At 53.3% G+C, this 16,591-nt stretch overlaps 1 protein-coding gene across 3 annotated transcripts; it reads left to right on the top strand.

Moving 5' to 3' along the window:
* The first annotated feature begins 275 nt into the window (after positions 1 to 275).
* B9D1 (B9 domain containing 1) lies at positions 276 to 16,540 on the top strand. Of its 3 annotated transcripts, none has more exons than XM_063111849.1 (7): positions 276 to 357; positions 2,068 to 2,136; positions 5,016 to 5,127; positions 10,170 to 10,266; positions 10,789 to 10,851; positions 13,768 to 13,835; positions 15,721 to 15,790. In XM_063111849.1, the coding sequence occupies exons 1-7, from the start codon at positions 295 to 297 to the stop codon at positions 15,729 to 15,731; spliced, it is 483 nt and encodes a 160-aa protein (XP_062967919.1). In that variant the 5' UTR covers positions 276 to 294; the 3' UTR covers positions 15,732 to 15,790. The 3 variants fall into 3 exon arrangements, with proteins under 3 accessions (XP_062967919.1, XP_062967918.1, XP_062967916.1); XM_063111848.1 differs by lacking the exon at positions 15,721 to 15,790 and adding an exon at positions 14,180 to 14,407; XM_063111846.1 differs by lacking the exon at positions 10,170 to 10,266 and having other exon boundaries at positions 15,721 to 16,540.
* Positions 16,541 to 16,591: the final 51 nt, after the last annotated feature.

Here is a 16,591-nt window from a genome sequence, read left to right as displayed (position 1 = left end):
GCGCGGCTGGTCCTCCCCGCGGGTCCACACTCCCGTCCTGGCCCCGCGGGGCCGGTCCTGGCTCCTCCAGAGGGGCCGCGCCCCTCCAGAATTCCAGCCCGGACGGCTTCCGCTGACTGCGCCTGCGCAGCACCACACGCGTACACTAGCCTTTGCGAAAACGCCGCTGCCAAGAAACGTGTCCCTCGCGCCGCGCCGTCTGTTTCCAGGACAACCCCTGCGTCTCCTAGCAACCGCGCGCGCGGCCTGCGCGGTCCCCCCGAGCCCGCGGTCCCCCGAGCCCACAGCCCTGCCATGGCGGCCGCGAATCCCAGCGTCTTCCTGCTCATGGTCAACGGGCAGGTGGAGAGCGCCCAGGTGAGCGGCCGCGGAGCCCGGAGAGCCAGGTCCTCGCTCCCAGCCCCGCGGCCAGGCGGGGGACGGGAACCGGCGCTGGAGGGGCTCGGCGCGCGGTTGCTGGGAGCCCTGAGCCCCGCTGTGCGGGGAGGGAGCAACCTCGAGAGCTGAGCCGGTACCCAGGTCACGCCGGCCAAGCCTGTGGCCCCTGGTCGGATCGTGTCCACTCGGTTGAGTCACGGCGGAGCCTCCCGGCGTGTAACGGGAGGAGCCGAGGCTCGGCCGGCACACGGGGCCTCGTCCTCGGTGGGCGAGTCTGGGGCTCTAAAGCCGCGGATGCTTGAACGTGGTTCAAACTGGGATGCTTTGGTCTGATCCACGATCGTGGTGGCCTGGAGTGATCCAGGAAGGGTATGTCTGTCAAACCAAAGGGACGCTACTGTCCCCCACCCTACGCCTTATAAGCACCATTTATCATAAATAAATGTAATCGAGCGTTCGTCACGTGCTCGCTGTGTGCCAAACTCAGTGCACGGCAATACTCACTTAGTCCTCACAACAACCCTGGAGGGTAATTTCACTAACCTCCCCATTTTACAGCTGAGAAAACTTGTCTATCTGGTGTCAAAGCTCTGCTCACTGTCCTACCAAGCTGTTGGAGATGGTGTTTGTTATTATTACATTGTTGTGAAGATTGATTGAGATCGTTTAGGTAGAGCTCTGCCAGGACCTGACGCTGAGTAGGTGTCTTCTGCCTTCCTGTTTTCATCAGGGATGCTCCACCCTGTCCCCGCCTCCGCCTTGACCTAGTGCCCACGTCTTCCCCTTCTCTCCTGTCCGGCCCCATTAGAGTCTCTCAGCTGGGCTGGGTCACATGTGTCTGTGCTCTCAGCACCCCCACCCGCACTGAACGTCCCCTTCTGCTCTGGGCCGCTCCCTCTTTTCAGGCCCTCAGCTCCAGCCATGTACATACTGTGTCCAGATGGCTTCCTGGGTTCCCAGACCTTTCACTTCAGCACCTTCCCTTAGATATTGTCTGAGCCTACCCCTGTGCCAGGCACTGGGGACACAGAAGGCATCAAACATGTTCCCTCTTCACAATCTAGTGGGGCTGACAGACATAGACACAGGCCATCAGTGCACTGATGGAGCGAAACACAAGGGCTGAAGGAGCCAAGAGGTGGCCCTTGAACCAGCTTGGGAGTTAGAGCAGGCTCCCTGAGGAGTAAGTTTCGAATAATGAGTTTCCCAGATGAAGGAGTGGGAAGGGCATATCACACAGAAGATGAGCCTGAGCAAAGGCCAGGGGCAGTAGCAGCCTGGGACTCTCCCTTGGACTCCCACATCTGGGTCCCTAGCCTCTCAGCTGAACTCCATGTGCACATCCCCAGCTGTCTTTAGACCCTGCTCCAGGTACCTCGTTTTAAAGTTCCCATTGGGGGCCGGCCCCGTGGCTCACTTGGGAGAGTGCGGCGCTGGGAGCGCAGCAGCGCTGCGGCCGCGGGTTCGGATCCTATATAGGGATGGCCGGTGCACTCACTGGCTGAGCACGGTGCGGGCGACACCAAGCCAAGGGTTGCGATCCCCTTACCGGTCACAAAAAAAAAAGGACAAAAATAAAAAAATAAAAATAAAAATAAATAAAGTTCCCATTGGTTGTACCTGCCCAGCCTGCACACTGGCCTCAGCCTGAGGCCCAGTAAACAGGACCCGCATGTGCTTTTTCCACAGTTTCCAGAATATGATGACCTCTACTGCAAGTACTGCTTTGTGTACGGCCAGGACTGGGCCCCCACGGCGGTAAGCTGGACTCTTGGGCTTCCCTTACTTATGGCCTTCGTTATTGTTTGGGTTCTGAAGGTGCCCATCACACCCTTCTTCTCCCTGCTCAGAACCAGTTGAGAGGTAGACACCAAATTCAGAGAGGACCCAAACTTGAGTTTGTTCCTGGCAAAGGTGGAACAGAGAACACAGCCAGCACGGGGCTCCCTGCTGCATCCACCAAGCCTGCGCTCACTCACATACCCTATCCTGTGAGCTTGCAGGTGGCTGCAAAGAGGAATGCATGGGCAATGCAGGCAGGCTGGCCCCAGAGAGCCTGGGAGAGGCTGAGCAGTAGACAGCTGACCATTCCCCTCACCATCTGGCCTCTTCTCAGCTGGTGGCATGGTCTCTGGGGAGTCAGAAGACAGAACAGGAGCTCCCCTTCCAAGACTTTCCAAGGGGCAGTCTGTCTCCACCAGGAGAGACACTGTGTGAAGACCTTAGCCGGTCCCACACTTCGCTGTCTGCAAAGGGGTTGTTTAATGTGCACAGCAGTTTAAGAAACGGAAGCCTGACCTATCTAACCTCTCTGAGCCTGTTTGCTCATCGGTACAACTGAGATGGTGATACTTATTTTCCATTCATCTGTTCACTGAGTACTACTTACTGAGGCTTTTCTGGGTGCTGAGGACGCAGTGGTGACCACAGCCAGGCATCCTGGACTGCGCATCCACGCGGGGAGACAGAATAAACAGTGTGTATTCTAGTGTGTTAGCAAGTAAGAAGTGCGGAGGGCAGAAGCGAGTCAGGAAGCAGGAGGTTAAGAAAGACAGCAGGACAGATAGAAGGGAGGCTGAGATCTAGATAAGGTGGCCAGGGAAGGCCTCACTGAGAAGGTAACTTGTGAGTAAAGACCTGAAGGAAGTGAGAGGACAAGCCATGTAGAAATCTGTGGAAGAACTTTCCAGCCAGGAGGAGCAGCGAGTGCAAAGGCCCCGAGGCAGGAGTTTGCCTGGCACGTCTGAGGACCAGCAAAGGAGCTAGTGTGGCCAGTGAAATGACTGAGCCAGGAGGACAGTGGCTGGAGACAAAGCAGCGGAGTATTTGGGGGTCGGGCAGATCCTGTAGGGCTTGGAAGGGCAGAGTAAGGACCGTGACCTTTACTCACAGGGAGATGGGACTCCATCAGAGAGTTCTGAACAGAGACAAAAGTGATCTGACTTAATTTTTTTAAAAGATCCCTGTGGCTTCCATACTAAGAACAGACTGCAGAGCAAGGGCAAGAGCAGGGAGACCAGTTGGCTGTGACAGTAACACAGATGAGAGAGGATGGTGGCAGCAGTGGCGGGGGAGGGGTGGCTGAATTTTAGGTATACTTTGAAGATATTAATGTCAGGTATGAGAGAAAAAGGGTTGAGAATAACACCCATGTTTTTAGCCTGAGCACTTGGAAGCAGAGAGTTGCCTTTCAGAGAGAAGACTATGGATAGAGCAGATTTGGGAGAACCTTCTAGAGCCTGGTGTGTGTTAAGGTTGAGATGCCCACTAGACATCCAAGTGGAGAGGTGAGGTCAGTAGGAGATGGGCGATGCTGATCCAAGTTCATAGGTGAGGACCAGGCTGGAGACATCCTGTAATGTGGGAGCCCCAAATCTGACAGGGCACTCCCATAGTGTTTACCTATTCCGAAGAAATCACCTGGAGGTCCAGCACGTAGAGACATTAGTTTATTAGACTTTCGAGAGGCACCGATGGCAGCCAGTCAGTAAGAAGTCCATGCCACCGCGGAGCGCACACAGCAGTTACACAGTGAACGGATCAAAGTAAGACTGTAAATCCCTTTCACATGCAGGCCCTCAGCCAGCTGGTGTGAACCACTTTTACATGCTTAGTGTCCTGCTTCTTCCAGCATCCTACTTATCTAAAGAGGATGTGGCTTTGGATAACCGCCTTGGCCAGGGGCAGCCCCCCACCAAGGAGCGGGGTGGGGAACCCTGGTATGCAAGGGAGGGGGCAGTGGGCTATGTCCAGCATTTACCCCACGTACACATTTGGGAACCGTCAACATGGAGACCACACTGAAAGCCATGAGACCAGTGAGCTCACCAAGCACAGGTAAAGGAGTGGGCCAGAGATGAGCCTCAGGACACCCCAGCACTCAGAAGGGACCTGTAGGAGACAAAGAACAGGAGCCACCCTGGTGGGCAGAAAGACCCAGAGACGTGTGGTATCCCAGAAACCAAGGGAAGCAAGTGTATCTGGAAGCAGATCACATTCCAGAAGTGACCAGCTGTGTTGAATGCTGCTGATGGGTCAAGTAAAGTGAGGCAGACAAATGACCTTTGGATATAGCAATGTCGAGGTCACTGGTATTACTTTTAAAAAACCCTTTGGTAGAACGGTGGAGCCAGGACTCAGGTTGGAGTGGGTTCACGAAAGAACAGCAGAGGAGGAACTGGAGCTGGTGAGTGTGACAGCTCTTTTAAGGAGTTTTGCTGTACAGCGGAGCAAAGAATGGGTTGGTAGGTGGAGGAAGTAGAGCCAAGAGAGGGTTATTTGTGCTACAGAAAATAACACGCACAGTATTGCAATGCCAGTGGGGATGATCTGGGCAAGACTGGGGATGCACGAGAGAGGGGGCAAACACTGCCGTGCCCTTTCCTTCAGTGAGGCGAGAGCAGACACCACCTGGTGCCTGGTAGAGGGGCTGGCATCCCGCCTCATGCTCTGATGAGGCAGTGCGCTAAGTAGCAGACCTGAGAGGTGCTCTGTTATCTCTTTGTTTGGAAGTTAGTGTCTTGGTAGAAGACAGCTGAGAAGACAGCCCTCCCAACTGCCCCCCCACCTGAGGTGAGGGGAGGGGATCTAGCAACGCAGAGCACAGACACCAGCTGTCCCTGTCATTGTTCCCACAGGGTCTGGAGGAGGGGATCTCACAGATCACATCCAAGAGCCAAGATGTGCGGCAATTGCTGGTGTGGAACTTCCCCATCGATGTCACCTTTAAAAGCACCAACCCCTATGGCTGTGAGTTTGCAGGGGCCCTGCAAGGAGGGAGGGCCAGAGCTTTCACGCGGTGCCCCAAGGACAGCCACTGCCTCATCCTGTCCACCAGTGTCCACATTCAGATCATCACTGCGTGTCATCTGGGCTCCTGCACCAGCCTTTGACGTACTCTCTCGCCACCTGCCCATTTCCTTCTACTTCTTCCTCATCCCTGCTCCACCCCAGTTCATCTTCTACATGCTGTGCACTTGACCTTCTGGAAGTTCAGAGTGGATCAGATCCATCTTTGCTAGTTGCTGTGTCTGTGCAGAGCAGACTCCTGAGCTTGGCGTGCAGGGCTGCAGCAACCTGGCCTGGAGATCTGATCCCTGTGTCTCTCAGCTTCCCATCCTGTGTGTTCCCCAGCCAGACCCTAACACTTGCTCCTCTTGTGCTGTTCCCTCAAGTTCCCTCTTCTGGGCCTTTGTTCAGCTCTTCCCTCTGCCTAGACCCTTCCTGCATCGTACTTCTTACCTCCTTCCCAGTGACCTTCTTTGCTTACAGTATTTACTTCCTACCTTGTCTGTAATCACTGGCCATTCTCTCAGTGCCCCCTGTGTGCAGAGCCTGGGGGCTGTGACTACTTTCCCGTGGGGTTTGTCCAAGCTTCCTAATCCTGTCTGGTATAGATTTCTCTCCATTTCCTTTCCCACGTTAGGAAACTGATTCAAAACAGTGACGTCGCTTGCCTTATGCTTACATCTAGTAGCTGAGTATGGGTTTGAATTCAGGTCTGTCTGACTTCATAGTCCATGCCTTCCTACTGCACGTGGCCTGGGCCTAGGCTTATCAGGGTGCAGAGGGTCTGGAGCAGGGGCTGCCTGGTTGTCCTCCTGTGTAGGGACTTCCATCCTGCTGTCATCATCCATGAGTAAGAAAGCTTTTTTTTTTTTTTTTAAAGATGGCTGGTAAGGAGATCTTAACCCTTGACTTGGTGTTGTCGGCACCATGCTCTCCCAAGTTGGCTAATCGACCATCCCTGTATAGGGATCTGAATGCGCAGCCTTGGTGTTGTCAGCACCACAGTCTCCCGAGTGAGCAACGGGCCAGCCCTGAGTAAGAAAGCTTTGATAGACTTCCTCCCACAGTGCACTAGGTAATGCTGAGGACAACTAGGAGAAGGAAGTAAAACACTAAAGCAAAACCAAAAACCAACTACTTGAAGGCATCAGAGAGCTAGCAAAGCAGTGGAAATTTACCAGTCCACGATCCAGGAGAAAAACAAATCCAGAGATGTGACCCAAGTCACATCTCCCCTGGAAGTGTTTGCCGATGCCAACAGAGGTGACGGAGAGGCTGATCAAGACCTCTGACAGCTTCTCTAGGCTCAGGGCACAAAAACCGATGTTCAGAGCTCTCCAAGGGGCTATGGGGAAGGGCCTCATGTGAATCTCTGCAACTTGGGTTCAGACCTCAAAGAGCTGTCCTGGCAGTAAGAGAGATGTGGGCGCAGCCCAGCCTCTGATCACCCTCAGTCCCCTGGTTTGTTGATTAAGCTCCAAGATTATTACAGCCAAGACAGCTGGCAAAAGTAAATAAGAAACCTCTTTGGAGAATATCTCAAGTTATTTCTTTTTTTTTCCAATATAATGTCTGACATATAATAAAATAAATAGAGGCACCCAAGAATCAAGACAACATGAATGTTAAACAGCAAAAATAAGACAGCAGAGATAAACAGAATCTCCAGATACTGAAATTGTTAGCTCTATTCTTACCGTGATCTAAAGAGAGAATACACAATATTGAGAATTATGGCAAAGAACTAGAAAGTCTGACATTTTAAAAAGGTTCTAATAGAAATTCAGAATTGAAAAAATATGATGAGAGAGTAGGTGACACAGAGAATATAGGAAGTACACTTAAGATCTGGGAGTTTCATTACGTGTAAATTTTATCTCGAACTGTGAACAAATATTGAATTGTAGTCAAAGACGTGCATGTGAAGTATTGTAGGGAACATGCATCGGTCTCCGCAACTTACCTGAAGCGCCTCACAGCAAGCAGTGGGGACGGCAGGCCCGAGAGGCAGTGAGGCAGGTGCAGTCAGCAGCTTGTGGGAGAGTCCGGGTGGTGAGAAATCAAGGACTCGCTGGAAAATTCTTTCAACTTTTCTGGGGAAGTAAAGTATTTTCTTTGACCATGATGAAATTAAGCTAGGGATTAATTTTTTTTTTAAAAAAAGGGTAATAAGAAAATCTCCTTATGTTGGAAAGATAAGAAAATGACTTCTGGGGCCGGCCAGTCGGCTCAGTGGGGTAGAGCGTGCTGCCAACACCAAGGTCAAGGGTTCGGATCCCTGGGCCATCCAGCCACCAAAAAACAAACAAAAAAATCCCTAAGTGTCAGAGAAGAAATAATAATGGAAACTAGGAAATATTTTCAATTTAATGGTGATGAAAATACTCAGCTATTTACACTTGTGGGGGGGGGCAGTTAAAATCACGGTAAGAGGGAAATTTTGTCATTTTAAATGCATGTGTTAAAGGAGATAGGCTGAAAAATTGATGATCTAAGCATCCATCTTAATAAATTAGTAAAAGAGAAAAAAAGAAGAAAAGAAATTAGTAAAATAGCAAATTAAACCAGTAGAAGAATAAGAAAAAGCAGAAATTAAACAGAAAGCACATTTACAATAGAGGAGATTAAAAAAAGACAAAAGTTGGTTTTTAAAATTGAAAAGCCTATATTGAGATTGATCAAAAAGAAAAGAGAGAAGATTGAAATGGCAGGAAAGAAAAAGGGGGCATCGTTACAGATCTCGCAGACAGTCAAAAGACGAGATATTAAGAACAACTATTTGCTAATACATTTGATAAGTTAGATGAAATGGTCAAATTCCTGGAAAAATGCAACTATCAAAACTGACAGAGGCCGGCCCGTGGCTCACTTGGTAGAGTGCGGTGCTGATAACACCAAGGCCACGGGTTCGGATCCTATATAGGGATGGCCGGTTTGCTCACTGGCTGAGCGTGGTGCTGACACCACCAAGCCAAGGGTTGAGATCCCCTTACCGGTCATCTTTTAAAAAAAAAAAAAAAAAAACTGACAGAAGAAGAAAGAGAACCTGAGCAGTCTTCTATCTATTAAATTGAATCTGTAATTTAAACTTTTCTCTCAAAGAAAACTCCAGGTTCAAATGTCTTCATCGGTGAATTCTTCCATATATTTAAGGAAGAAAGAACATCAGGCTTACACAAACTCTTAGAGAAAATAGAAAAGATTAAACATTCTCCAACTTTTTTTTTTAGGTCAGCATAATTTTGATTTTCAAAGTCTGCTGAGGACATTAAAAAGAAACCCACCCGGCCAGCCACCAAAAAAAAAAAAAGAAGAAAGAAAAACTCACTCATGAACATGGTTGCAAAAATCCCAAACAAAATATTCATAAACTGAATCTAGCAAGATATTAAAAGGATATTATAATATAGCATGTTCCTGCACATTAGACTGTGCTGTAAAGAAAACAAAAAATTTTAAATACATTGTGAGAAGGATTTAGTTCCAAAATATAAAACTTGTTTAACATCTAAAAGCGACCAATGTGATTCACCACATTAAAAAGAAGAAAAGTCATGATCGTTGCCATAAATGAAGAAAACGTGATAAAATTCAATATCCATCCATGATAAAAACTTGGTGAGGGGCCGGCCCTTGGCTCACTTGGGAGAGTGTGGTGCTGATAACACCAAGGCCACGGGTTCGGATCCCTATATAGGGATGGCTGGTTCGCTCACTGGATGAGCGTGGTGCTGACAACACCAAGTCAAGGGTTACGATCCCCTTACAGCTCATCTTTTTTATTAAAAAAAAAAAATATATATATATATATAGGAATATGTTTTTCCTTATATAGGAATAGAAGGAAACTTCCTTAATCTGTTCAAGATTATGGATAAAAAGCTGTACCAGAGTGCTCAGAGCCTCCCAGTTCAACAGCCTGTTTGTCCATAGCACTAGAATGCACAGTTATTGTGCTGTATTCTGATGGTAGAATATTACACAGCATTGAAAATGAACATACTCCTGTACATGAGACCATCTGAGTGAATCTCACAATGTTGAATTAAAGAGGCTGGGTTCAAAAATGTACACGCTGTATGATTCCTTTTATGTAAAGTTCAAAGAATGGGTAAAACTAAAGTACCATGTTTGGGACGCTTTCTTTGATGGAGAAGTCTTAAAGAAAAGTAGAGATTTCCATAAAATTCAGAGTAGTGTTACCTTTGGTGGGTGGTAGTGACGGAAAGTGTACAAACCTCTCCCTAACATTTCTTGAGCACTTATTATGCGTCAGGCACTGTTCTGAGTGTTTTAGAGACGGGGAAACTGAGTGGCAGAGAGGCTGGGTAACTTGCTCGAGGTCATTCAGCAGTGACTGCAGGATCCGAGCCTGGCAGACAGGTCCTCCCTGCTCCTCCATGCCTCACCTGTCACCTGGGGCAACGATCTCTCCCCTACACTGAGAAACTAACTGGGTGAAAGCTCCTAATATGCCTTGATGTTAACAGGAAACAGGTGTAATTGTTAATATTTTAAAGGATGATGCCTGGAAGATCTTTGCTTTCTCTCTGACATCTCTCAAACACCCCCAAAATGAGAGCCCGTGCATGCCATGCACACTTGAGTGTGACCGCCTCCATCAGAAAGGAAGCTCCCAGAGAACGGGAGTGTGGGCCCTTTGCTCTGATGGTAGCTGAGGCCCAGTGCCTACAACAGGGCCTCTGGAGACACTTCCTGTGTCCATCAGGTGACAGAGTTGGGACAGCGTGTTGGCCCTGTCTCCCCAGATGTAAGAGGGGGTGTAGAGAGTGCCTTCCCAGGGCATCTGCAGAGGCACAGGGAGTACCAGGTGGACAGAAGCTCTTGGTGCAGTCAGGGTTCCACGTCCACTCCTGCCCTCTGGAGCCCGCCACCCCCAGGGCTTTGAGCACCATCCTGGGACTCTTCTGGAATGCCCCATTCTCTGCCCTGCACGATCCCCGTTTTTCCCCACATGTCAACCCCGTCTTGTCCTTTCCAAGGGCCACAGATCGTGCTCAGTGTTTATGGACTGGACATGTTTGGAAACGATGTGGTCCGAGGCTACGGAGCAGTGCATGTGCCCTTCTCACCCGGCCGGTAGGTCCTCACTCTGGCCTGTCCTATGCTAGGCCATGCTGGCCTTGGTACTGGGCACCCTTGGCAGTTCTTGTCCTAGGACAGGAATCACTTCCTCTTCCATCTTGGTCTCAGGCTGGGAACACTCTGGGGTCCCCAGAGGCCTGGGCAGCTCAACATGGAAGCTGGGGTGCAGACCAGATCTAGAAATGACCGACGTGGGTGGGTGGTGAGGCTCATGCTGCTGACCAAGCACCAGGTGGATCGGGAGGGCATGGGCCCCTGAAAAGAAAAGGATCTCCGCAAGGCTCGGCCTGGGCCTGTGACATTCCCTGCTGTCTCTGAGCACTCAGCACCCTGCCAAGCACAGCTGATGCTCAGGAGCGCAGGGTGGGTCTGCTGGCATCGACCCTGACCCAGCCCACGCTGCAGCCATGCCGCCCTGACCCACAAGTGTTCCTGCTCATTGCTCTTTGGAGGCTCAGAAAGGCTCATCACTTTTTTGTCACTTGGCACATATGTCTGTGAAAACATTTGTTTCAGGCACAAAAGGACCATCCCTATGTTTGTCCCAGAATCGACGTCTAAACTACAGAAGTTTACGAGGTGAGTTTTCTGTCCATAACCCCAGCCCCTCCTGATCTATGATGAATGGATGTCACATTCCACCCTATCTTCAAGCTGCTCCAGTTACTGGGGACAAATGGAAACGGGTCCCATGGGGTTGCAGAAGGTCACTGAGCTCCCTTCCGCCTCCTAGCAACATAAGACCATGCAGCTTTACCCTGTACCGTGTTACGTCTGTCAATGGGAAAATGCTCATGGCATAATGTGACATTAAAAGGTAGGATACAAGAGGATACAGCAGCATGAGCCAACGCCTTAAAACAGTGATAATGACAATAGGTAGCTTTTTTCAGGAAGTTGCTAATTGCCTTTACATTGTGGGAGCCTTTGGGAGCAGGTGATGTTTGAGCAGAGGTAAGCAGCCACCATGGGAAGACCTGGGGGAAGAACATTCTAGGTACAGGGAGCAATAGCACGTGCCAGGCCTGAGGAAGGCGTGAGCTTAGCACGTTAGGAGCAGCCAGGGGGTCGGTGTGGCTGGTGAGTGGTGAACAAGGGGGATGTGGGGGGGAGAAGCCAGGGAGGCAGGCGGGGCCAGACACAGGTCCTGGAAGAAGCACCTGTGGGAAGGCCTCTTACCCTGTGCTACATTTGACTAGGGGCTTGGAGGGCCTGCGGGCCCTGGCTGACCGACTGAAGGCTGGCGATGGAGTGTCCGTCAACTTGGCTGCAAGCCACCGCTGCTCCCCAGAGGGTCAGAGGGGACGAGGAGCAGGTGGAGGACCTCCTGGGTTCCCAGGCGGCAGTCAGCGAGCACTCCCTGCAGGCTTGGCTAGAGCCCTACTAGTGGAGGGACAACGTCAGGCCTCAGGGCTGAGACAGCCTCGCTGAGCTCTGTGGCCATGGAGGGGCGGACAGCAGTTTCTCCACTGGCCTTGGCCCGGGAATATGGGGCCACTGCTCCTAGCAGCCCCCTTGGGAGACCACCATGTGGGAAGGAGCTTCTTAGACAAATGTCCTGGGCCAGTGTCACCTGGGTGGTCAGGGAGCAATGGGACAGTGTGTGTCTACAGGCTGGGGGCAAGTTAGGTGCTTTTAGAGTCCACACCGCCACCCTGGCCACGTGCACACTGCTCCATGTCCCACAGCTCCAGGAGACCACTTGCTGAGGAGAGGGTTCTGTGCTCAAGGAGCAAGGCCTTGCAGCCTGCAGAGTGCCTGAGGGATAGCAGCTGGGGCGGGGGCCAGCTCCAGCCCTCTAGAGGGGCTCTCAACTGGACAGGGTCTTCTTTCATCCTACCGCAGCCCCTGCAATCTAGTCTTCACATAGCAACAAAAATGGTATACCTAAAAGACAATTTAGGCCATGCCCTTCCCCTGCTAGAAACAGCCCAGGCACATCCCTTGGCATTTAGGGTTAATTTCGACCAGAAAGCTACAAGGTCTCAGGCTGTGGGCCCTGCTGACTTCACAGCCTCTCTCCTGCCTGCTTCCATCTGTCCTGCTCCTCACCTGCCTTGGTCTCTCCAGCCCACTGGATCCTTCCCTGCCTGCGGCCCTTGCCCGGGACATCCACCCCAGTCAGATGAGCAGACACCCTTGTGGGCCCCAGGAGAGAATCAGAAATGCAAGGAGGATGGCAGCTCTGTGCATTAGCACTTAGGGCCTGTGGGCATGGTGGGGACTGCTTCCTGGGCCTCAGTCCTCACATGCAGCCACCTGGGAGGTGGGTGCTGTTAGGGCCTTGGCACACAGATGGAGAAATTGAGGCACACAGAGGGTGGACACGCCCATCCAGTCCCCATCTGGAATGCACAGCTCCTGGCTGGAGCCCTGGGTCCCCTTCCTCGGGCCAGGAGTCAGCACGCAGTGCTCCCTTACTGTCTTCTCCAGTGGGAGCCCCTCCCCTCCCCGTGACCCCTGTCACAGTCAGGGGGGGAGACGCTGGGTGGCAGGGGCAGGGCATTGCCTTGTCAGGGTTACCGGCAGCCCTTATCTGTGCCCCCCGCCCCCGCACTGGGAGCTGCTGTGGGCCGGGCTGTCCTGGGGGTCGAGTGTTTTCATGGGAGCTGTCCCTGCCCAGCAGAGACGACAAGTTCTTCCTGGTGCCCCGGGGATGAAGCCCATGACTGCAGGGACCCGCCCAGCCGGGAACAGTGCACCTTGTTGTTTCAGGCTTGAGTGGGTGTGTCGGAGGCGTGGCCTGCACACCCGGGCCTGGGGCTCCCCTAGGACCCTACTGGGCCCCACACTGCCCACAGCAGGGCTGACCGTGGAGTCAGATGGCCCAGGGCCAGACCTACCCAGGAAGGGCAGTGTTTTCACGGCAGCTGACAGACTGCCCTCACCCCACAGCCCCCCGAGGTAGGCACCATCATTATCCTCATTGCACAGTTGACAAGTGGAGATTCAGAGATGAGAAGTGACTTGTCCTGGACCCCACACTACTAAGAGGCAACGCTGGGGGCCCAGATCTGGCCTCTCTGCCCACCCCATGGACTCTGGGGTGGGGCTGTCCTTCCTGGGGAGGCTGGGGGGGTCACTGCCCCCTCCTGCCATTCCCCCACCTCATCTGCTGTCACCTTTCTGGGATTCCCAGCTGGGTTCAGGCTGCACCGCCACCCCAACCCCAAATCTCCCTTATTTTTCATCCCAAGAGTCCAACCCATGAGAGACTGGGAAGGAGAGCTCGCCACTCCAGCTGAGTGGGCTGCGGAGCACCTGAGGCCCTGCAAAACCCCGCCATGCCTTCACTGGCCACCGGACCCAGACAAGGGATGACACTACCCTGGTGCCCGGCTTTGCCCTTCTGATGGGCACGGGGCAGGCAGGCCCCTGGGGGAGGGGTTGGAGAAGGGATGCTTGTTTCTGAAACAAGGAGAGTCCACATCCAGGGTCTGAGGCCAGGAATACCCAGGCAGGGCCCTGCTCACCCATGTTCTCCTGTGTTCCCAGCTGGTTCATGGGACGGCGGCCCGAGTACACAGATCCCAAGGTGGTGGCTCAGGGTGAAGGCCGGGAAGGTAAAGCTTGATGCTCCCCAATGCCATCCCCACCCCACTAGCAGGTTGGAGCCTGGGGAGGGACAAGGTGGGCCTCCAGGGAACAGATGGGGACCTCTGGGGCACCTGGGAACCACTACTGCAGGAGCCGGCCCAAGAATTTTCCTGGAGCACGTCACAGATGAAGGCCTGGTCAGAGCACAGAGGGTTACCATGTCTGTTCCCACTGGAGCCCTTTACCTCCCAGTGAGGGACATGGGACGGTCATCCCCACTTTACAGAAGAGAAGGCTGAGGCTGAGAGTCTCAAAGCAGCCTAGGTGTGTGTCTGCCCCAGCCCAGCCAACCCTATCCTTCTGTCTCCAGTGACCCGTGTCCGCTCTCAGGGCTTTGTCACCCTCCTCTTCAATGTGGTGACCAAGGACATGAGGAAGCTGGGCTACGACACTGGGCCTGCAGACACACAGGGAGTCTTGGGACCCAGCCTGCCCCAGGGCATCCCCCGGTGAAGGCATCGGCCTCTGGGAAAGGCTCTTTCGGAGTCGGCCACTGACCCATCAGCCCAAAGTGCAGCCTGGTGGTGGAAGCAGGGGTAGGGGCGCTGGGGGGGATAGTTTTATATAATAAAGTGTCATGTTTTCAGAGCCCTGGCCTGGGGCTGCCTTCTCTCCTCTTTAGCACCTCTCCCATGGGAGCAGGCCACAGGGGCTGGGGGTTCCCTCCCTCCTCCCCAACCCTGCAGAGTACTGTGCAGGGGTGGAAGCTGCCAGGAGACCACACACCAGGATGGCCAACTAGGACATGAGCTTTGACATAACCCTGGCTCTGCCACTAACAGCTGTGTGGTCTTTTCTGCACCTCAACACACTCACCCCTAAAGTGAGCACATCATCCACCTCGGAGGCTTTGGAGTGAAGTAGAATCACTCGCCTGGCCCTGGTAGCGCCAGTGTGTTCCATGACTGCCAGCCTTCCCTGGCAAGGAGAGGATTCTGTTAGTGAGAGCTGGATGGCAAGGTGCCCTGGGGACACAGACTCCCAGCCTGGTCTCTGTCTGCCTCCTCTTGCAGCCCAAGGATGGGGGCTGGAAACTTTCCAGAGGTGGGTGGCAACACTGGACCCCAGCTTTCTGGCAAGCTCCTTGGCCCAACACCCTGGCATCGGAGCTGGTCCCAGGCCACTCTGGGATCTGAGCCCTCTCAGCACACAAGTCCCTGCGGCACTACTGCAGGTACTGGGCCTCCTCGCCGTCTCCACGCACTCGCCCGGCACAGCACGAGGCAGCCTCAGGGAACCCTCTAGGCGCGGGCTGCAGCGCTCTCCCTGCCCTGCCACAGAGCTTTCCGCAGCATATACGATGCCCTAGGCTGGACGCGACCCACAGTGGGGCTGAAGGGAAGCCAAAATGTGCCAGGCCCCAGACAACTGGCATGCCCCACCGCCCAGCCTGAGGCCCACCAGCCTCACCACTACATGTTGCCCTGGGCTGTCACTGGAACTTGCCCAACAAGGCCATCCAAACTGACCCTCTTCTACCCTTTATGTCGCTTACAGCGCACTCCCATCCACTGCCCCCAGCTCACTGCGTTCTGTATCTCCTGGTCTGTCAGCAAAATTGCTGCGATTCTGACCATCTTCTCTGAACGCAAAGTTCCCTCTACCTTCTGGCCCTTCCTGAAACCCACTCTGTCCCCTGCAGCCCTCTTCAGCAGCATCTCTTTCCTCCCATGTACCACAGTCTAGAGATGGGGGGCTGGGGGTCCTTGCCCCTCATGAGCATTTCCAGACTGCTTCCCTCCTCCCTGCCCATCACAGCTTCCTGAAGCCCCAGCCAGCAGACCACGTCACCAGCTACTGGTGTCCGCCAAAGACCTGATTAACTACCTTGCTCACCATCTTTTGCTCCAGCTATTCTGTGACATCGCTGTCCTTGTGGATGATCCAACAACCTGGCCTCTTCCTCAGCCTCCTCACTTGCAATATCTTGACCTCTACTCCTCACAGCCACCCAAGCCCATAGAGCACGCTCGTTGCTACTGTGACTGCACCACCTCCAAAATCTGGATCCAAGCTTCCCTCTCGCACACCACTGCCAGCCCCCCACGCGGCCCTTTCCCGCGATCCCCATTCCAACAGTCCTTCCTTCCACTCGGGACCTCCGAGCCACTGGCCAGCCCCCTCCTCGCCGCCCGTCAGCCCCTCTCTCCTTGCTTCTTCCCATCCAGTTTGGAAGTCATGGTGTCACTCAACATGCACTTCTCTGAGCCTCTCCTTTTTCCAACCTCGCTGTGCAGGCCTCGCCCTGGGATAGTTAGCTACCGCCTGCTCTGCATCTTCCTGGGCACCAGGGCCTGCTGACTGGCCCATGTCGGTCCATGGCCCAGCTCTCATGTGGCCCTCAATGCCACCAGAGTCCCAGTGTACTTCCTCAGACAACTTCCTTTTGCAGTCTGAGAAAACTCACACCTTTTCTCTTCAAACCTTCAGGGCACTCCCTGCCCCTCCACGAAGAGCTCACTCAGGCTCCCACCAGCATGTCCATGGCCAGCCTGTGTTTGCTCCTGAGACTGCCCCTCAGGTGTGTACAAGACCCTGGTGCCCTCCGGCTTCTCACAGGTGTCCCCCGTAAGGGGGTTCTCCCCTCCTTCCCACGCCACGAGTCCTCCTCCTCTAGAGGATCGCCACATCACTTACACAGGTTGAGTGTCCCCAACCCAGAAATCTGAAATGCTCCAAAATTTGAAACTTTTGAGCACTGATACGACACTCAAAGGAAACG

The sequence above is a fragment of the Cynocephalus volans genome, chromosome 10 (assembly GCF_027409185.1).
Source record: "Cynocephalus volans isolate mCynVol1 chromosome 10, mCynVol1.pri, whole genome shotgun sequence".
NCBI classification, from domain to species: Eukaryota; Metazoa; Chordata; class Mammalia; order Dermoptera; family Cynocephalidae; genus Cynocephalus; species Cynocephalus volans.
Note: the sequence above shows the minus strand (reverse complement) of the source record. Positions and strands in the feature narration are given on the sequence as shown.

Coding starts and splice junctions, on each gene's coding strand:
- B9D1 (XM_063111846.1), top strand. CDS start 295: ATGGCGGCCGCGAATCCCAGCGTCTTCCTGCTCATGGTCAACGGGCAG. Junction 358..2,067: donor GGCAGGTGGAGAGCGCCCAG/GTGAGCGGCCGC, acceptor CTTTTTCCACAG/TTTCCAGAATATGATGACCT. Junction 2,137..5,015: donor AGGACTGGGCCCCCACGGCG/GTAAGCTGGACT, acceptor TTGTTCCCACAG/GGTCTGGAGGAGGGGATCTC.